At 46.2% G+C, this 21,400-nt stretch overlaps 1 protein-coding gene across 1 annotated transcript in view; it reads right to left on the bottom strand.

The window, feature by feature from the left end:
- Positions 1 to 6,369: 6,369 nt before the first annotated feature.
- Positions 6,370 to 21,400, bottom strand: part of LOC123367018 (calpain-8-like) — a 48,281-nt gene continuing 33,250 nt past the window's right edge. The window contains exons 14-21 of the mRNA XM_045010996.1: positions 19,530 to 19,595; positions 18,433 to 18,490; positions 17,081 to 17,145; positions 15,039 to 15,107; positions 11,478 to 11,556; positions 10,561 to 10,677; positions 8,694 to 8,752; positions 6,370 to 7,835 (exon numbers count right to left, since the gene is read on the bottom strand). Coding sequence (XP_044866931.1) covers positions 7,812 to 7,835; positions 8,694 to 8,752; positions 10,561 to 10,677; positions 11,478 to 11,556; positions 15,039 to 15,107; positions 17,081 to 17,145; positions 18,433 to 18,490; positions 19,530 to 19,595 — 537 coding nt within the window. The 3' untranslated portion in view covers positions 6,370 to 7,811. The remainder of the gene's footprint in view (positions 7,836 to 8,693; positions 8,753 to 10,560; positions 10,678 to 11,477; positions 11,557 to 15,038; positions 15,108 to 17,080; positions 17,146 to 18,432; positions 18,491 to 19,529; positions 19,596 to 21,400) is intronic.

Raw genomic sequence — 21,400 nt, 5'->3', positions numbered from 1 at the left:
ATATGTTTTCAAGCCATAGTCATTTGGCTAATAAATTTCATGGGATTATGGCTTGAAAACATACTTGTTACCTGATCAAATGCTTGTAAGTAAGTCCTTATTGGATATCAAACACTAAAGAAGAAAGACCTTTCAAATCAAGGTCATGCTAATAGTGTTTATGAACAGGACCCCGCCATATCCCCGCTACTTCCCAGGATGCCCGGAGGCCCAACAGAACCAAATCATGGCGAGTGGCATATAGACACCCTCCTTCCCACTTCCAGCAGCCTTTTAGCTTCCTTCCACCTGAAAGCATGGACCATGCTCAGTCCTCCAGCATCTCACACATTCTCTATCTTTGATATGAAAGGGATACTGTCAAGTTAAAAAAAAAAAAAAAACACCCCCAATCAAAAGTACAATTCCAAAAGTCCTCACTGAGTCAGACTTACTATTATTTATATTCCAGTAGCACCTCCAGATTGCAACCAAGATTGTGGCCCCACAGGGCTAGCCACTGTATATACTGTTACAGCATGTCACCCACCTCTCCCAAGCACCCCTTCTGGTCAGATGTGGCTGCAGTCTTTAAACAATCCCCGCCTTGGTAGCAGGCTGTAACCCAGGACTTCTTCCCTGGAGGCAATGGTTTTGCCCTAGACCCAGCTGGGCTACCAAGTAGTTCAGGTCCCCTGCTGGGGGGCTTATTGCTGTCCAGTTGTAGGCCACTTCTCCAGGCCCCCCCCCCCACTACTCCAGGCCCCAGCCCAGGGTCCCTAAGAATAGCTGCCACATACACCCCATATCCCTTTAACAAAACTGCTTTCAGTTCTCTAGGCCACTTCCCCAGCCATCATCAAAGCTTCACTCCTACCTCAGGGCTCCTCTATGTTCAGGTCCAGCCAACCAGCAAGAAGCTCTTTCTCACTCCCTGTCAGTACTGAGCTGTCCATGGTGCTGCAGTTCCCTTTGGCCAGCCAGGAGCACCAGTAATACTCCTCTGACTCCAGCAAAGAACTGAGTGGGGTTGGCACTGCAGGTCCTTTTATACTAGCCTGCAACAACTCTGATTGGCTAGCCCCCTGCTGCCTCCCCCTGATTGGCTGCTTCCTGTGCAGTCTCTATAGGCTGCTTGGAGGATTTAGCTCCACTGCTTCTTTCTTGGGAGGAGTGTGGCAGGACCCTGAAGTCTTCAGCAGGGGGCCTCTGGGCCTACTCCACCCCATCATGCATACACATAAAAGGCCTCAAGAAGCAATGGGAAAAAACAGATAAAAGGTAGGAGAAAGGAGATATTATTAACTCCACTTTATAGATGGGGAACTGAGGCACCAAAAGATTGAATGAAGGATATTCTCCCCTTTTTTAATCAGATGGGGAAACAGGGACACACAGAGAGTAAGTGACTTGCCCAAGGGCACACAGAAAGTTAGTGACGGAGCAGGGAATTGAACCACAATCTTCTGACCCCAATCTATTGCCTAAGGCACACTATAACCCTTCCTTTTTTTTACTCAAAGACCTCCAATTTGGCTCATCTAATTAAAAATAATCAAAGTCTCTTATTATCCGAGTTAGCAATAATACCACAGACTGGTATGAATTGTGAATTTCCTATTCTGTTCCACCTGTACAGTTTATTTACTTACCTTTTGCACGTCTCCCAGCATGGACAATGGAACTTGCCTAGTCAGTTCTTCTTTCAGGTTCTCATGCACTCACCAACTGTTACAAAGTTTGGGGTGCAGATGGTTTGGAGGGGGATGTACAAAAGCAATCTACAGCGAAAAACCTGTTGAACTGAAATTAAGATCGAAGAAGGTGGGAACACTTTATTACTATTGGGATTGACCACACCCTCACTATTATTGGGTCATCATCTCTGGGAGCTCATCTCAAAGGATTTTGACTAATGGTGTTTACAGATTAAAGATATAATTGGTTCTTTATCATTTTCTCTTGTTTTCCTCTTCTCTTCCTCTCCTTTCCCCTGTTTAATTTACTCCATGTTAATTCCCTCTGAAATCACATATATTTTTCTAATCTCCATTTCTACTGACACTTCACTTCTTACTGAGCAAGGTTTTCACAGTGGAAAGGTGTCGCCTAATGAACAGCATAATGTCCTTCCGGGCCTTCACTGGCAGCCTAAAACCAACAATATTAAAGCAGGACCAGCTAGTCCTGGCTGAAGTAACAGTTACTACTGCCCTCTAGCAGGAACATGTGTGGTGCTACAACAAACTACTCTTGGCCTGAGGGTACACTAGGGTAGTAAAATTAAAGAATAATGCTCACATGTGAGTAATCCCTGGTTCAGTGCTAATCACGCTTTCTGATTCCTTGCTAGCTCCACTGAAAATTAATGAACAACTATTAAGTGCAATTAAATAGTAACAAAAGGGAATATGCTGTAAGCTATACTGGACCCAGCTGGTCATTGTGGTTCTTAAACCTCTAATGATCACATCAGCTTTTTTACACACTTCACCTTTAATCTCTCAGACACCTCCAATTTGAAATGGCTTCTTGAAAGATGATCAGGTAAAGCAACCAAGGTAAAGAGGAACAGTCTCTCTCTCTCTCTCGCACCCTCTCTCTGTTTGCTGCCAACATAGGGATTTCAAACCAAAATTGAGGTGGATGTCTCTAACGTTCAGGTATTTGAGGGGGGGAGTGGTGGTCCTAGGACACTGCCCCATTGGGGAACTAAAGTGGGCAATCCCCTTCTCCTACAGGTGAAGGATTTTTGCCTGAAGAAGTGAAAGACTCCTGGAAGCCCCAATTCTGCTGCTATCTGCAGCTGGACTATTCCAAAAGAGGTTTAGTTCCTTATCAAAATAAATAAATAAAGGTGGACCTTTATGATTTTATAACCATATAGTTATATGATTTTATAACCATATAGTGTTGTGCTTCCCTCCCCCATTTCTGCACTTTCCTTTCTTTAAAGGCTTCAGCCAACATTTTTAAACCTGGGTGCACAAAAATAAATGGCCTGGTTTTTCAGAGGTGTTGACTGCAATGGGCCCTGTGGATGCCTAATGAAAACTCAGCGTAGGTATCTAGCTGTAGGCACTCAATAGGCTCCAAAGCATATTAACTTATCTTTGACTTGGAGATCACAGCATTGTGTTGCCTGGGCTGCTTACTGGACTTGTGTGCTCTGTGATGCTGTTGCCCTACCAGATTAGACAGGGAAGTGTGTTAATGCAAACCTGCCAAGTGAAGCTGAAAGATACCTATGCTGCTTTCTGTACCTCCTAGTGGTTTCACTGGTGATCCAGCACTCAAGTCTCTGAGCCACTGCTGAAAGTGCAGCCTGGGGGACAAGCCAGGCAGCTGATCACATGGCTACATCTCTGTCTTGACAGGCTTGTGAATACGTGTGAGTGGTGCTCCTGCCATCCTTTGTTCACAGTGCTCTGGAAGACTGAGAGATTAATGTCTGGCTGTCCTCACACCACAGGTCATGAGGTTAAAGCAGTTATAATGTTAGAAGGAGATTCTACAACACGAACAAGGGAAACGATGAGACAGTCCCTTTGCATGAGGGGGAAACAGTTTCACAACCATACCTGCTGAAGAAGCTGAAAGGAGCCAGACTAGCCTAGCTTGGTTAAACACAAGAGATCCTGCTGAGATCGAGAGCAAATGGGTGCATCTCCCACTGAGATCAACAGAAATTGCACCCATTTCTGCCAGGACTGGATTTGGACCACATTGTCTCACAAAGATGCACTACTGTAGAAAAGGGTAATATCCCAGAACACTGCAGTGTCACTTGGAAGTTAATAATAATAGGAGATATACCTATCTCCTTGAACTGGAAGGGACCTTGAAAGGTCATCAAGTCCAGCCCCCTGACTTCACTAGCAGGACCAAGTACTGATTTTTGCCCCAGATCCCTAAGTGGCCCCCTCAAGGATTGAACTCACAACCCTGAATTTAAGCAGGCAAATGCTCAAACCACTGAGCTATCCCTCCCCCTGATAAAGTTACATTGTTTGGAACCACTGCTGTCCAATCCAGGTACACAGTGTAGTTGTAGCCATGTCAGTCCCAGGATATGAGAGAGGTAAAGAGGGTGAGGAAACATCATTAGTAGTGGGGAAACATCAAATGTGTGGGACACATAAACCAAGGTCTTTAGTCTGAGGTGATAGGAATGATGAAGGAGAAGTCCAATAATTCCCCATGGAAAAACTCTCCCGCCCTATGCAAGCGATCACTTTACAGTGTGGGGTCTCCTTTGACTGCTAAGGCAGAAGCTGAGGCAGCTATTTGCACTTGCTGGGCCTGATTCTCCTGCCAATTACATCCGTGGGACAAACCATCCTTATTCAGAGCCTGATTCTCCACAGCTTTGTACCTCACACCATCATTTAGTCTTGTGCAAAGTTGGTGTAAAATGCTTCTTTGGTAGGAATTACTGCCATTTGAACTAATATGACTACACAGATGTAAGGCAAGCTGTCCACAAGTGAGTACGGTCCTCTGGACCTTGGCCATTATTTATAATACTCTACCACAGCAACACAGTGAGAGATTTTGGCTTTGCAGTGCACCATGATGCATGGTCTTCAGCACAGTCAATGGAAACACTGCAAAGTGTGGGCGGGAAGGGAACGGTTAGACTAGCCACTGCATTGCTCCCAGGGGCAAGCTCTTCTTTGCCATCCTACATGCGAAGCGCTAGGAATCCCAACCAGGCACAGTCAGGTTTTCCTACTAATACTGCACATATTACAGACATGAATTAGTGAGCTCTTGCAACACTCCTGCCCTATGATACTCATTATACAGCGAGAAAAACTGACGTGAAGTGATTAAGGCACTCAAGTCACATGGCAGCTACGGGTGCTTGACAACTCTGAAGCCATGGCCACACAACAAGGGATCAGAACTCAGGAGTTCCTAACTCCTAGCCCCACGCTCAGTCCACCCCATCCTGCATTCCCCCTAATAGCAGCTGCAGGCATTTTAGTCAACAAGCAATTAGGGCCAAGGATTGATGCGCACAGACACTTGTTTGGCTTGTCGCATGAGGAAGAGAAACAAGATGACCTTAATCATCTTTTTGCAGATGCAGCCAAGTGGCAAGGAGAAGTGTATCCAATGACAAGGCTTACTTTTAAGCAGTTGTCTGAAGACCAGATACCAAGTGCTGTGCTCAAAGAAAAGAGGAAGTGGCTCCTCTAGAACTGCCTACAGATAAAGGAGGATGGCGTATAGCACTCTGCCCAGCCTGGAAAGGGGTGTGAGAGCCACAGAGAGCCACTGCAATAGGTAGGAGGTGTATTGAAATAGAGGCATATGTTACAGACCCCTTAATTGCCAAAGGGACTGCTGGGTAGCTACAGTGTATAACACATTGCAATTAATAGAGAGGAACTGTCACGGACTCACAGATCATGCCCACTCATGGCCCCGTGCGGTCCGTGGGGGGTGCCCCTTTCAGTGAGACAGCCCTTCTCGGGGGTCCACTCTCTCTTGGGGTCAGGCCCCTCCACCTCCTGGAGCCGCACCTCTCTGAGCCTTAGCACGTCTGTCTCTCGCCGTGGGCCCCCTCAGGGAGTCTACGCGCTCTGGACCCCTCCGGGCCGCCTCACCCACGAAGGGGTTAATGCAACCCTGTTCTCTAGACCGGAGCGACTCTCAGCCAGCATAAAACAGGAGGGTTTATTGAGAGTTGAACACAGCACAGGAAACTCTCAGGGCCTCGGGCCTGGCCTCCTTCAGCACAGCATATCCCAGTCTCCTTGCAGCCAGGTGGGCCCTGCCTGCTCCCCCTCTCCAGCCCACAGCCCCCCTGCTTCCCAGCTGGGCCTCCGATATCCCCAGCCCCAAGCCCCGCCTCTGTCCATTGTCTTCTCTCCAGGTAAACAGGGTCGTAAACAGGAAGACCTGGGTCTCCTCTCCTCTCAGCCCTCCTCTGGCCCACCTCCGGCTGGAACCAGCTGGTCAGGTCACCGGGGTCCTCCCACTGGCCAGAACCGGCTTTGACTCCTGAGCTCTGTCTCCAGGTCACCGTTCGCTGGGGTCTCCATCCTCCAGGCTATTGGCCGGGGTCCCAAGTTCCCTCTCCGGTCCTATGTAACAACAAACTCCCTCTCCCCTCATCTCGTTAAACCAGTAACACCCGGGTTCACTGAGTTCCCCTCCCTCTGCATGCAACCCACTGGAAAACACAGAAAAACCAAGAAAACCCCTCACTTCGTCACAGGAACTCTCCTGAGGACAGAGATTTTACTGGGCCTTAGGGAAGGTGCCCACCCTTCCCAGCTGACCCTTAGCACAGGTTTCACTGTACATCACAGTTTTCATCCGCAAGGATCCTACAGCATTTTATAACCCAAAGGTAAAATATTCCATTCTTACATACCAAGCAGCTCACTAAATGCTAATTTTGCCCTTATTGTGAGAATGGTGTTCCCGTGTCAAACAACTCCTGAATATTGCAGGCAGCAGAGATCCCCACTTCAGTGAGAGAGAAGAATTTTGCCCTGTGCCTACTGTATAGAGTTCATTCACATCACTAAAACACAGCCACCTCTGGGATGGAGCATGGCAGCTGTTCTGTGCTAGCAATGCTATAGATCAGATTTATTAGTGTGATGACAGTTAAGAAGGAGAATGGAAAATAACTTCTCCAAATGAAGCTGCAGAATATAGTCCGGCAGAATGTAGTTATTCAAACTAGAACTTGTCCAGGACGCTGGAGCTTTAAGAGGATCTTTAATTTAGTGACCAAGAGCCAAACTTCTAAGCAGAAGCAACTCCACTGATTCTAAAGAAGCTGCATCCTCTGTCACTGTGGTGCATTTGCTTGTGTGTGGGTTGCAGGCCTCAGTTTCAAAAACAGGCTCCTCCAGTGATTCCATGTTTGGAAACTTTACCTCCAGCTGAAGTTGCAAACCATCCTGCAGGCTCTTTCAGGTTTCTAGTGTGATGAGCTAATAGGACTCCTTCCCAGGCTGCACACTCCCCTTTTCTACCTATTAAATGTAAATATTTGGTTTTGGGCCTGTATGTGGATCACTGACCAGGTTTGTTATCAACCAATGTGCCTACTGAGAGCACAAATCACATCTTTCCTTACCACCTTGCCCTCTCCTCCTACTTGAAAACATACAAAAGAGCCATAAAAAGGGCCTTCAGATTCCCTCCTCCTTCTCCTGCTCACTAAAACTCAAATGACAGATGCTATCCTCCTTGTTTATTCTCAATCTGGAAGGCACTCAGGTGTTATACTATAAGAACCTAAATGGAATAGACTAAACCAGGTCACTAAACAAAGTCTTTAGAAATGGGCCCAAACCAAACTCCTAGATTCAAATTCAGGATATGGGTGGATGCTTCAGAATCTGATACAAATTTTGTAGCTGACCCTTTCTCTCCCTTTCTGTCCAGACCAGCTGTTTGGATCTGAACACTGCTGAATCTTGGGTGGAGCTGGAATTTGAATCTAAGTTCTGCCCTTTGGGCCTATCTGTGGTAATTGTAATTCATGACATTTCAGCATGACACAAAAATACTCCCCAGTCCCCAGGCAGAAAAAAGAAAAGGTTTTTTTGTTTGTTTGTTTTTTAATGTATCATTGCAGTGTTTGTTTTCCAAACGGCAGGGAATCATTTTATTTTCATTTTGGCTTGAAATAAGTTGCTGGTGATTGAAACAGGATTTTTTCTCTCTGTAAGAGGGGAGCAGCAGATTGAGAGTCACTCAGATACACAGGAAATAAATATCTTCCAAGTTTCCAGGCATATGAAAATCATAACACGTTTGCAAGAGTCACGGGGATCTGTACTCAATTCAGATGCAACAGCTCAAACCATTGTGCAGCACAGCCACTGTGGGAGGAAGAGAAAAAAGGAGTTAGACAGTCTGGAAGGTCCATTAAATGTCTTTAGTGGAACTACATATGGGCCCTGAAAGGAAACTATGGATCCAAACACCACCGGACTTTGGGGAAGATCGGATCGGCATCTAATCTCTTTTCTGGGGTGAACCAAAACCCACAGATCCAATCGCTCTTGAACTTTGGGGAAGTTCAGAGCTGGCAGTTGGCTTCAAACTTTGCAAAAATCAGGACGAGAGAATGCTACAAAAAGAGATGCATGATCTTTTAAAAAAATCTTGGAGCCAGATTCCTCCCACATCTTAACAGGATATGATGAACTGCCACTGGAATCACAGTGGGGGACTCTCATTCATCCCTCCATTTGGATTTTCCCTGCAGAGGAAGGACTGGGCCTCATTACTTTTGCACAACTTTGATTTGAACAATGAAAACCCTCATAAAAAAAAAAAGACATGAAATCTTAGTTCACCTTCTGCCTGTGCAAGAATTGTTCCCTGCTGTGCATTTTCTAGTGCTTTGCTCCACTTTGAAAGAAGAGAATGAAAATACCCATAAGGATATAATCTCCTAGACAAATGGAGTCATTTTGAATAAATTCTCTCTCGCTGTATGTGTGATAAGTGTTCATTCTCTGGAAGAACAACTATTGGCTTAGGAAGGATTTTAGTAAGAGCGTTTTGTCTGAAAATCTCTCTTCCACTGTGGCATCTTCAGCAAGTCTCCTGTTTGGATCATTATTACATTTGTTTATAAAGTTGATAATGGATTTCCTGAGGAAATATGTTTTCATTGTGACCAGTCATTGCAACAGTTTAACCATAGAGAAGTTTGATGTAACTAGCCTTACCTCAGCCAAAGAGAGCTGGATGACTCCATTCTTGTCTTTGTCTAGGAGCTGGAACATTTCTGAAGAACAAAAGAAGGGAAGAAATAAAATATAAGTAACACAGTGTCTGACAAAATATGGAGGCCTCCCACCGTGGCCTATTCAAATCTGGAGTCAGGGGCAAATTCTGAGTCACAATTGGGTAGGAGCATTACAAACCATTTCCCTCCCTTCCTCTTAAGTATCATTCATAAGCCACTGCATGGGATAGCATATCAGGCGGGACCCACTATGACACATTCTGTGTTCAGAACAGGACAGCCACAAAGCATTGGCCATTTTACATGATATGTAGGGATGCACCCATGAATGTGAGATCTGACCCAGGCCTAGATAAGGTAAACTAGTGTGAGATGTTTAGTGTGGGGGCAGAGCACTGGAAACATAGTTCATGTGATCATAAGTCATAGGAGGATTAAGAAAAGCGTTTCACCATCTTGGAAGACTCCCCAATGGTCAGTCAAATGGAACAGTTAACATTAGCCTGCATTCATTCAAAAGAGTAAATGAGTTCTCCACTTTTGTTAGCCCATCTCTATTAGCAATCCACAAACGAATCAGACTGTCCTTGATCTATTATTATACTGGGTGTTTCTTCAGAATTTACAAACGAAGGTTAGATGGCTACTCCTTTTCCTCTTTCCCATAATCCTATAGTACAACAGCTTCTTAAGTGGCTGATTTTGTATCTAATCTGATTTTATAGCCATACAAACCCATGAAACTCCTTCACTGCCCCCAAACAAAAGCATATTCTAGATTTCCACCGTCTTCTCAATGTGAAACATTGAGTTTATTTTTAATGAACCAAGCCTCAGTACCAGAGAATAATCTGCATCCTTGACCCTTTTACAGAAAAAGAGCTTTGAACTGGTGCTGGGCAAACCTTAAAAGGGTTCAGAGGTTCATTTGAGATAAATGATTTCTGGGTGCCATTTAACAAGTTAGAGAAGTTGGTTTGGTTTCGGTTTGACTTTCAGGTGAAGATTTGGGCCAGTTATTTTTATCAGAACAGATTTCATCTTCTCCATTTTGAAGCTCTGCCATTCTCAGAACTCATTGGAGTTGCTAGATACAGTGTGGACTAGATAACTGAGGAAAGGGAAGGCCATGGTGGAAAGCCTCCAGCCTGGATACATTTGGTTAGCTGAGTTAGGGATTCCTAACTCCTATTCCCAGTTCTGCCCAGTGGCTTGCTGGTTGGGTTGAGGCAAGTTTCTTAACCTCTCCGTGCCTTCCTTTCTTCAATTCTGAAATAGGGCTAATGGGGGTGCTGTGAAGATTAAAGAGTTATGGCTTGCAAAGGTCAGAGGGACAGATTTTTAAAGATATAAAGTGCCTAAAGATGCAGATAGGTGCCTAGTGAGATTTTCAAGACAGCCTAGGCACCTAACTCCCATTGAAAACCCCACTAGGCACCCATCTACATCTTTAGGGACCTAGTACCTTTAAAAATGTGTCTGTAAGTGCTAATTTATGGCTCGATTGCACAAGCCTTACTCATGTGGTTGAGTATTTACTAACACAAATAGTCTCATTGAAGCCAGTGACCTACTTGCATAAGTAGGAGATTCTTCCAGGGTGAGTAAGTACTCCACAATCTAGTCCATGACTATTGTCTAGAAGAAGGATGATTAAGGTTTGGATCTGGACTGAATTCCCCCAGCTTTTGTCTGGGGTCTTCTCTATTGGTTTGCGAAGCAGAGCCAGTTGTGCTGGCTCCCTTACACTTCCACACAGTGCTCTGCACTCAGCACTCCGATGTAAACAACCCTCCCCCCACAATGCTCAGCAGTTCTGCTCAGCGGCTGCGAAAGAAGGAACTTACTGAAGAGAGTCTCTAGGCGGATCATGCAGGCCACAAAGCCGTCAAAGTCAATGGTCATCTTGCCGCAGGCATAGCGGAGAGCAATGATGTTTTGCACCTTATTGTTGAGAGTGAAACCTGAAAGCACAGAAATCACTCAAGCAGCAGTTACACACACTCTTTAACGCAGGTTGCACATGGAATTTTGCAGCTGCAGAAAGACGTGGCTGAAGGATCATGGGCTATTCCCCCTAGAAGGGTTGTTGGTCTCCATTATCTCTACTGTATATTCTCCTTTCTATAGCCCATTATGCTGTGGTGGAGAGAGGCATCATTCTCCTTCCCAAAGCCTTGACAAACTGCATATGTTCCACTTGTTCTGCAGAGTTCCTTAGCCCTATATTCCCGAGATAAGCACCTAATTAATAAGACTTACTGCACTCCTGGGGCCCCAGCCAAACAGCAGCAATTGCAGCAGATTCCATTACCTACATAACATGCTGGCATTGAGTTTTAGGGCTTGATTTAGGCTCATGTTAATGAGACGTCTGCTGGCCTAATCCAAAGCGCAGGGACCCAACCACAGAAAGTCCACCAAGAAAGAGTTTGCAGAGATACAAATCATCCACAGAAAACCTGCTCCTGCAGGGGGTCCAGAGTTGGCCAGCACCACCCCAGAAGTGGATAGTATTGCCAAAGAGGAGGCGTGGCCAGGGTGTGTGTGTGTGTGTGTGTGTGTGTGTGTGTGTGTGTGTGTGTGTATATATATATATATATATATATATATATGGGGATCAGGAGGAGAAAGGCAAGTCAATGATGTCACCATGATTATGAGGCTAGGAGAGATAGTGGACTAGTCAGAATGCCTCAATATTTTCATTTTTTTAAAATACGGAATACCACATTAGGGCATCCTTTCTACACAGGATATTTACCTGCTTCCTTGAAGGCATTTCGCATCTCATGAGCATCTATGGTACCAGAATAGTCTGTATCCACTTTCTTATAGATCTCCTGCAGCAGAAGAAAGAGGAAGTATGGAGTCTGCCTTTAGCCTGTTAGGAGCCCTATCTGATTGGCTGGGAGATGCATTGCTACTGCCAGCCAGTGCATCTTTTCTCTGAAAGTGTTAATGACTGAAGGAAAATTTTCAATTAGCTAATGGCAAACTGTGCCCTGGGAAACCATTCCCAGAGGTCTGGCAGCTTGCCCATCGACATGTTGTGCTGTGGCAAATAGGCCCTTGAGGAATATCCCTCTCACTCAGCAAACACTGTAATATACAACTTCCATTTCGGTTAGCACTTCAAAAGAAACAACAGGCCATTCTCACAGCCAATTGATCCGCTAGCCAGCTCTAGCTGAGTAATTAGAAACTATTCTGGCCATCAGCTCAGAGGGGAAACTGCACTTGGGGCATGTTTTAATTTACGCAGGCCATCTAATCATTGCATGCTGGTGACCAGAATGTATCCAACCTGTGAGGATCTGAGCACCTCCTCCTTGGCTTCAGTGGGAAAGGAGGGAGCTGTGCCCTTCACAGGAGGAGGCCTGTAATGTGTACCATCCCAAAAGTTTATCTTCAAGGGGCATTGTCAAGTAGATTAGGTTCAAACTTTGGCCCTCTTTAAACGGACTTTGCAGAAAATCCTTTGAATATTAAATTCTCTATAAGAAAAAAAATGCAATTTCATGGAGACTGTGACACTGCACCCCATATTTGTCATAGTAATATTATTATGATATAATTATGGCATAATTATGATGCATTTTGTACAAGATACGTTATGTGAGGTGTGATTGGAACAGTTATGATTTGCTGAATATTATTACCCTATATGTATGCATGTATCATTTTTGTATCTGAAGTTATGAATACAGTAACTCCTCACTTAAAGTTGGCTCGGTTAACATAGTTTCGTTGTTACATTGCTGATCAATTAGAGAACATGCTTGTTTAAAGTTGTGCAATGCTTCCTTCTAACATCATTTGGCAGCCGCCTGCTTTGTCCGCTGCTTGCAGAAAGCAGCCCATCGGAGCTAGCTGGTGGGGGCTTGGAACCAGGGGGGACCGGCAGCCCCCCTATCAGCTCCCCGCTCCCCTAAGCTCCCTGTGCAGCAGCTGCCCAGCAGGCTAGCAATTGCCGGGCAGTTCAGCTGTCCCTCCCCCCACTGCCATGTGCTGCTCCTGCCCTCTGCCTTGGAGCTGCTTCTTGGAGCCTCCTGCTTGCTGTGCAGAGGTGGGGAGGAAGAGGGGTGCTAATGTCAGGGTATCCCCCTCCCCCTGCTCCTGCCTCCCCCAGCTCTACCCCATCTCCACAGAGCTAGGAGGGGACACAAAAGGGCTCAGGAGGGAGGGAGCTTGCTGGCAGCAGCTGCTGTTTCAACTTGCTGATCTACTTTAAAAGGCAGTGTACTTAGAGTGGGTCAGCGTACTTAAAGGGGAAATGCCCATCTCTCTCTCACACACACACAGGGTGTGTGTCTCTGTCTCTCTCTGCCATGCTGTCTCCCCTCCCTACATTCATTCTGCCTTGTAGAGTGTGAGGCTAGATTAACAACGTGTTAACCCTTCAGGGCTCAACCAAGTGCTAGTTCATCATTTAGCAGTAAGGCATTTCCTGGGAAATATCCCATCATCTGCCACCCTCTGACTTCACCACCTCAACCAAGCTTCACAATCATCATTGTGTACAGTATTAAACTGTCTGTTTAAAACTTATACTGTGTATATGTGTGTGTGTGTATATATATATATAACATAGTCTTTTGTCTGGAGAAAAAAAATTCCCTGGAACCTAACCTAATTCTTATGGGGAAATTGGATTTGCTTAACATCGTTTCGCTTAAAATAGCATTTTTCAGGAACATAACTACAATGTTAAGCAAGGAGTTACTGTATTGACTATGTATCTGTATTTCAAATGTAGTTACACCAGGGTGACACCCAATAGGCAAGATGCTTTCAGTCTAGATAGTGGGTGGGGAAGGGCCTATTCAGGTAATGGGCCATTAGGAAAAAATAATAAGCCTTAGGAGAAGCTTATCCATTACTTGGTGAGCCTCCCTGAGAACGCTCCAGACAGCCTGTAAGTAAGGTATGCAAGGGCCTGTGAGCAGGCCATGTGACTCTGGACTCCAGCTTGGGATGTCCATGTTTTTCCACAAACTGGTCTGGGAACCAAACTTTGAAACAAAGAGTTCCCGCCATATGCTAAAGCTATATAAGGCAGGGAGTGACATCATCAGTTGTTCTTCACTCCCCACACAAGAGGACTCCTGGAAACAACTGGGGAACAAAGACTGAACTGGGGGAAGTGCTGGATCCAGGCTAAAGGGATTTCTAGCCTGTGTATGGAAACCTGAGAAACCTAAGCTGCAAAGCAAATGCAGCTTGTACCTTGAGAATCTGCCAGACTGCTAGTAGAATCAGTCAGGGTGAGAAACTGCTAATTCATAGTCAATCTAACTAGTGTGTTAAACTTAGTTTGCTTTTTTGTTTATTTTCTAGGTAAACTGCTTTGATCTGTTTGCTATCCCTTATAACAACTTTAAATCCATCCTTTGTAGTTAATACATTTATTTTATGTTTTAATCTAAACCAGTGAGTTTGGAGTGAAGCGCGTGGGCATCTTCGCTCAGAGAGGCTGTTGCGTTTCCTCTCCGCATTGTGGGGGAGGCAAACAGGAAAATACATTCATACTGGTTGGGGTTTGGACCAGGGCAGGACAGTACAGCTCTGGTGCACTAGGCTGGGAAGCTGGTGGTTATTTTGGCTGTAGCCGCTCTATTGTTGGTTCATGCAGTGGCTGGTCAGAGAGCCTGCATGTAACTGCAGCTGGGCGTGTCCATACCTGTGCGTATGCTGGTGGAAGTGTAAGACCGGGAATGTGTCTGCAGCTTGTCACAGCAGCACAGTGCGAGCGGGAACCCAGGCTGGTGGGTCAGAGGGCTCAGTGGTGCCCCAGTTCCAGGTGGCACACCGGGGGGGGAACCTTTCACAGAGACATTTACCAAAAAACCCAAACAATACCTATTTTGGTCAGCCCTGCAAAAACAGAAGTGCCTTGTATTCTGCTGCAGCAGTTAACTAACAAACTCTATTCCAAAGCAGGTATTAGTGACCTTGGTGCACAATAATTATGTTACACAGCAAAACAACAAAGCCATGTTCATTTCAGCTGTATTAAAATATAAGCTGTGGGGATGAATCCATGTTTGCCTAGCAGGTAGGAATGAAATCACCAAGCAGAGCGAGTTGTTCAAGCTTCTGAGACAGCGTTATAAAATATAGAGTGGTGGGCTGAGTTGGAAGAAGAATTGACTGTGTCTCTTTACATCAGAAATGCATCTGAACTAGAGCCCTGATCAAAATTCCAAACATAAGGGGAAATTGGGACCTGTTTCTGACTTTGGTGGCTTGGACGCATCTCTGTTTAAATCCGTATTTCACAGAGCTAGCTGGGGGCAGGGAGACAATGAAATAAGTCAGTTACCAAATATTTTTGAATCTTCAGCCAAAGTATCTTGAATTCTACAAGTCCCAAGGTGCCAGTCCCGTCGGTCTGGGTATGTTAAGGCTCAGTTCAAATTCAGAATGGGTCAATTTCTACCCATATCAAAGAGGAAGAATAACCAGCACTGATAACAAATAAATGACCCATTGCAATGTAGTGTACATTTGTAGTGTACATAATAGTTTCTATTTGTAATCCACCCATTGGAGAGACACCTGCAGGTTTAAGTTTGCTTAGCTAAGGGTGTGCCAAGAATTCCTGGGCTATCTGCAGTACAGTATTGGATTGTTAGAAGGTACCACACCTATTAGATTACACTCCCATTTCATACACAGAGGAGTAACCCAATACTTAAAGCCCTTTTTTAATAGCCAAAATGATTGACTTTACATTGGATGCTCAGAGGCTGCCCATGTCTATGCTGATTACACCTGTGCTGAGTCAAGAACTTCTGACTGCTAAAAAGAACAAAGAGGTTTCAAATAATAAGAGATTCTGAATTAAATTAAAGTTTGTAGGCGACACAAAAATTGGGGCAGTGGTAAATAATGAAGAGGACCAGTCACTGATTCAGAGCAATCTGGATCACTTGGTAAATTGGGCATAAGCAAACAATATGTGTTTTAATACCACTAAATGTAAAATTATACATCTAGAAACAAAGGGTGGTAGCCTTATTTACAGGATGGGGGACTCCATCCTGGGAAGCAGGGATTGTGAAAACGGTTTTGGGGTTCAGCTAACATGAACACCCAGTATGATGCTGTGGCCAAAAGAGCTAACAAGATTGTGGGTTGCATAAATAGGAGACTTTCCAGTTGGAGTAAAGAGGTTATTTTACCTCTGTATTTGGCACTAGTGTGACCCCTGCTGGAACATTTTGTCCAGTTCTGGCCCCCATAATTCAAGAAGGATGTTGGTAAATTGGAGAGGATTCAGAGAAGAGCCATGAGAACGATTAAAGGATTAGACAACCTGCTTTCTAGCAATAGACTCAAGTTGCTCAATCTGTTTATCTTAAAGTGAAGGTTAAAGGGTAACTTGATTACAGTCTACTTGGTTCCTCAATCTAGCAGAGAAAGGTATAACACAGGGGTCAGCAACCTTTCAGAAGGCTGGGTTGCCGTCTTTGGCACGCGTGCCATAGGTTGCCGACCCCTGGTATAACACAATCCAATGGCTGGAAGCTGAAGCCAGACAAATTCAGACTGGAATAAGGTGTACATTTTTAACAGTGACAGTAATTAACCACTGGAACATTTACCAAGTGTTGTGGTGGATTCTCCATCACTGACGATTTTTAAATCAAATTTTTAAATCCCGCAGCTCCCTTTGGCCGGGAACAGCAATCTGCGGCCACTGGGAGCTGCGGGTGGCCGTGCCTGCAGACGGTCAGTGTAAACAAACTGTCTCGCGGCCTGCCAGCAGATCACCCTGACGGGCCGTGGCAGCCCGTGGGCCACAGGTTGTCCACCACTGTCCTAACCCTAGTCCTCTGGCCATGGGAAGCTCATCTCCCACAGGGGGCATGCCATGGGACAGGGGTATACAAAGCCTTTCCCCATCGCATAGTTCCTCTGATCTTTCTCTGCACCTTTAGGGCTACACTGTGTAAAGGGAGAAGATCATTTGGCCCTGCAGAAGGAAGTTCACATTGTGCATAACAACCACTGCACAGCTCCCAAGCACACTGAGTGTGTCTATCCTGAGCTCCCGTTGCTGCACTAGGTGTATTCAGGCAGAATGCCCTTGCTGTGCTGCAGAGCAGACCAGCTATGTCTAAAGAAAACATTAACAGATGAGAGCCGCAAAGCAGGGGTGGCGAAGGTCTGGTCACGAAAGGGTTAACATCTTTGCCACACTGTGCTGACAGAGCTACTTTTCTGAGTTTATGCCTACAGCAAGTGAAGACAGATGCACTGGGAAAATGGGAAGTGTAAATCTAGCCTTATCTAGTCAAAATTCTTCGCCAGGGAGATCTAGGAACTTCAGAGAACAGTGAAGTGACATTTAAAGGATACATCTAAGAGACTGATCATCTCTCTGCAGGTGTTTATGTTGAATCCATCACTTTTAATGTCTGCCCCTGAACAAAAAACAGTCAGAAATACTTTAGACAAATATTTTCTGCAGCCCACAGAAACAGGGGCGGCTCCAGGTCCCAGCACGCCAAGCACGTGCTTGGGGCGGCATGCTGCGGGGGGCACTCTACCGGTCGCCGGGAGGGCAGCAGGCAGGCTGCCTTTGGCGGCATGCCTGCGGAGGGTCCGCTGGTCCCGCGGCTCCCGTGGACCTCCCACAGGCGTGCCTGCGGAGGGTCCACTGGTCCCGCAGCAGGTCCACCGAAGCCGCAGGACCAGCGGACCCTCCGCAGGCGGTCCACTGGAGCCGCGGGACCGGCGACCGGCAGAGTGCCCCCCGCAGCATGCCGCCGTGCTTGGGCGGCAAAATGTCTAGAGCCGCCCCTGCACAGAAATACAGTCCACCCACAGTCAGCATCTGCTATTAGGGCAAATACACTTCCATTGCTACTAACATTTCTTCTATGCACCCCCTCTCCTAATTTATTTAAAAAACAAAGTGAATATTTAGTACAGGAAAAAGGGTTTGGATTAAAAATACCGGACAAGAAAGGCCTGTTTATCCATAGAACATATACAGTATGGGCAGTTGCGGTACATGCTTTTCCCAAACTGCCCTGCCAAGGATCTATGCTGCATCCATTTAAAGAAAGAGAGAGCTTCTGTGTTTGCAGTGAACAAAACTGATCCTTTTGTAATCAATGTAGATTACACAGAATACGCTATAGTGAACTGGGTAGGGTGTATGTGCAGATGCCCTCTCCTGGTAGAATTGGAGTTGCACATTCTGTCATAAATCCTGTACTGCTAATAGAGATTCTCCTTAGCTCATGTGGTAGAGGATTGTGCTTTTGGAGCAGGAGGACCTGAGTTACGTCTTTGTTGTCAATATAAGGTTCCAGGAGGCCATGGTGTGCCACACAGCAACACCTCTGGAGTCCTCCTTAGGCATGGATTTCAGACAAGTACCTTTACAGTTTGTTAGGCTGGATCCAAATGTAGAAACACACAGTGAGCGAGACCCAGTCACTTCTCCCAGGGTGAGCCCTGACCTCTCTATTTGAACGTCACATTCCAGTCCCATTATTTTGAAGTGACAGTTATCTTATAGAAACATTCAGTACCCCAAACTGATCCCAGCAGTTTTCCTTTAACGTTATTACTTGTTCACGTGCTATCAGAAATGACCACGGCACAGAAATTCATTGTGAACCAAAGAGAGATCCTGTGTGTCTTACTTGCAGCATCTGCCTACCAGCCTTGCTCAGTGTGAAACTTCTAATGTCACTTACTCTTTGCTAACACTCTATTCAGAACAGTTTGAAGTTCATTTGCAGTCATTTCACAGTCCTGGAAACAGAAAACAAAGGTATTTCAGGTGATAACATGATAAACCTTTGGAACAAACCAACTGTGCATTCATTCACTGCAATACCCCTACAGACAACTCCACTTCTAATCCTTATATTAAGGCATGCGACTCTAATGCATGGTCTACACTACAGACCTGACAGCCACACAGCTGTACCGCTGCAGCTGCGCCACTATAAGGTCCCCCGTGTAGCTGCTCTATATCAACAAAAGTTTTGTCGACAAAAGTGCTAATGTAGACAAAGCCTGAGACACCTCACAGATACTTCCTTATACCTAGAATGCGAAGTGCATGGTATCTCAGGTACCACAGTGTGGCAACCCACTAAATGTGACATGTCTACCAGCAACCACTGACTCAGTTCCTCGACTAAAGAGATTCAGAAATGTATCCAGACTTACGGAAACTGAAAGGGAAGCAACTGAAATTCACCCATCACAACTCAAACAAGCTTCTGTGGCTAAAAATGATGCTTTCACACTTCAAATTGGCCCCAGGTATTTGCTCCTTAAAAGCAAATCCAATGTGACAGCTACAAGCTAGTTTGTGCAGCAGAATCCTGCAGATGCTAAGGTCTCCTATGCAGTAATTAGGAGAGAGTGCAACACTACCCTCCAGCTAACAGATTCCTGAGTCCAGCAACTTCTAACCAACAACAAGAAATATAGTCCTAATAGCCATTAGTGCAACACTCCGAATTATGCGCCAGCCCAGGTAGCTGACTCCCCAGATAATTTATATCACCACATAGTAACATCACTCACTTCCACCATTCTTAAAGGGATGCTACACCTAGAGAGAATCACATTCTGCACCAATAAGAGGAATCACATAGTACAACTGTTCTGTTGTAAGGTACGTTAAATTGGACCAAAATGGTAGCTGTGAGTTAATAAAAGGGGAAATCCATTCTATTCTTCAGAAGACTAGATAAACAAGAGACTTGGTACTCAAGATAGTTTTCTAACTTTGTACTAAGATTTCACTGTCTTTTTCCTCTCTCTTTAAACCACTCACCTCTCCAGAAAGCTTCTGAAACAGGCTCTTGAACTCCTTATCTATGCCCTTGTCATCAACATGAGGCTAAAGGGAAGAGATAACCAATAATGTGGTTTATTATACTAGACACAGGTGCCAGGAAATGGGTGGGTGTGTTTGAAATTGCCAAACAAAATAATTTCCTAAATAAATGGTTTAATTCAATTTGGAAGACGAGCAGGGTCCCAGAGCTCGGGTTCAAGTCCGAGCCTGAACGTCTACACAGCAATTTTATAGCCCCGCAGCTAGGGGCGTCTCTAGCTTTTTTGCCACCCCAAGCACAGCAGTCAGGCTGCCTTTGGCGGCGCGCCTGCGGGAGGTCCCCGGTCCCGCAGATTCGGCATATCCACCGTCAAATCTGTGGGACTGGCGGATCTCCCGCAGGCAAGCTGCTGAAGGCAGCCTGACTTCTGCCCTCAAAGCGACCAGCAGGTCATCTCCCCCCCGCCCAGCTTGACGCCCCAGGCACGCGCTTGGAGCACTGGTGCCTGGAGCTGCCGCTGCCCGCAGCCTGACCCAAGTCAGCTGACTTGAGCCAGCTGTGGATATTGAACTGCTGTGTAGTAAGACTCTGATTGGAAAGGACTCTTGTATTATCAAATTAGGATCACAAAATAGATGTGGAGAAAATTGTGTTGCGGACTGTCTATAGCAATTATACAGTTCCTTGGAGGTTTGTTTTTGAGATGTATTTTGAGATTATTATTCTTTATGGAAAGGATCACACTATACCAGGGGTCGGCAACCTTTCAGAAGTGGCGTGCCGAGTCTTCATTTATTCACTCTAATTTAAGGTTTCGCGCACCGATAATACATTTTAACGTTTTTAGAAGGTCTCTTTCTATAATTCTATATTATATAACTAAACTATTGTTGTATGTAAAGTAAACAAGGTTTTCAAAATGTTTAAGAAGCTTCAGTTAAAATTAAATTAAAATGCTGATCTTATGCTGTTAGCCTGCTCAGCTCGCTGCCAGCCTGGGGTTCGCTGCCAGCTGAGCGGGGCCTGTGGCCGGGACCCTAGACCTGGAGGGGGTTCAAGGCAGAAGGCTGGGGTGTGGGGGCGTTCAGGAATCAAGGCAGAGGGCTGGGAGGTGTGCGGGGGTGTAGGGCAGAAGGCTGGGTGTGGGGGGTGGTTCAGAGGTCAGGGCAGAGGGATGGGGGCTGTGGGGGTGCAGGGCAGAAGGCTGGGGGGGTTCAGGGCAGAGGGATGGGGCTGTGGGGGTGCAGGGCAGAAGGTTGGGTGTGTGTTGGGGTGTGGGGGGGTTCAGGGCAGAAGGCTGGGTGTGGGGGGGGTTCAAGGGTCAGGGCGCTGAGTGTGGGAGGGGTCAGGGCAGAGGGATGGGGCTGTGGTGGGTGCAGGGCAGAAGGCTGGGGGGGTGGGAGGGGTCAGGGCAGAGGGATGGGGTGCTCGGCTCCTTGGGGGCAGGGGGCTGGAAGGGATGTGCCTTGTTCCACCCCCTTCCCCACGGCTCCGTCCCTATCTCCCTCTGCATCCCCTACGGAGCTGCGTGCAGGCTGCCGCTCTTCCCCCGCCCCCTCGCAAGGGCCATCAGCTGATTGACGCAGGGCAGCAGAGGGGGAGGGGCAGGAAAGCACCACACTGGGGGAAGAAGCAGGAGAGGGGGGAAGCTTGGCTGCCGCAGGACCAAGCTTCTGCCTCCTGCCCCCGCAAGGGAGAGCGGTGGGTGCGGGGGGGGCTGAGTGGGTCTGGGACCACAGCAGGCAGCTGCGTGCCACTCAAAATCGGCTTGCGTGCTGTGTTTGGCATGCGTGCCGTAGGTTGCTGACCCCTGCACTATACCATGGTATTATATTGTCCTTGCGTATATGTATTCTGAACTGATGCA

Source organism: Mauremys mutica, chromosome 3 (genome assembly GCF_020497125.1).
Source record: "Mauremys mutica isolate MM-2020 ecotype Southern chromosome 3, ASM2049712v1, whole genome shotgun sequence".
Lineage (NCBI taxonomy): Eukaryota > Metazoa > Chordata > Testudines > Geoemydidae > Mauremys > Mauremys mutica.
Note: the sequence above shows the minus strand (reverse complement) of the source record. Positions and strands in the feature narration are given on the sequence as shown.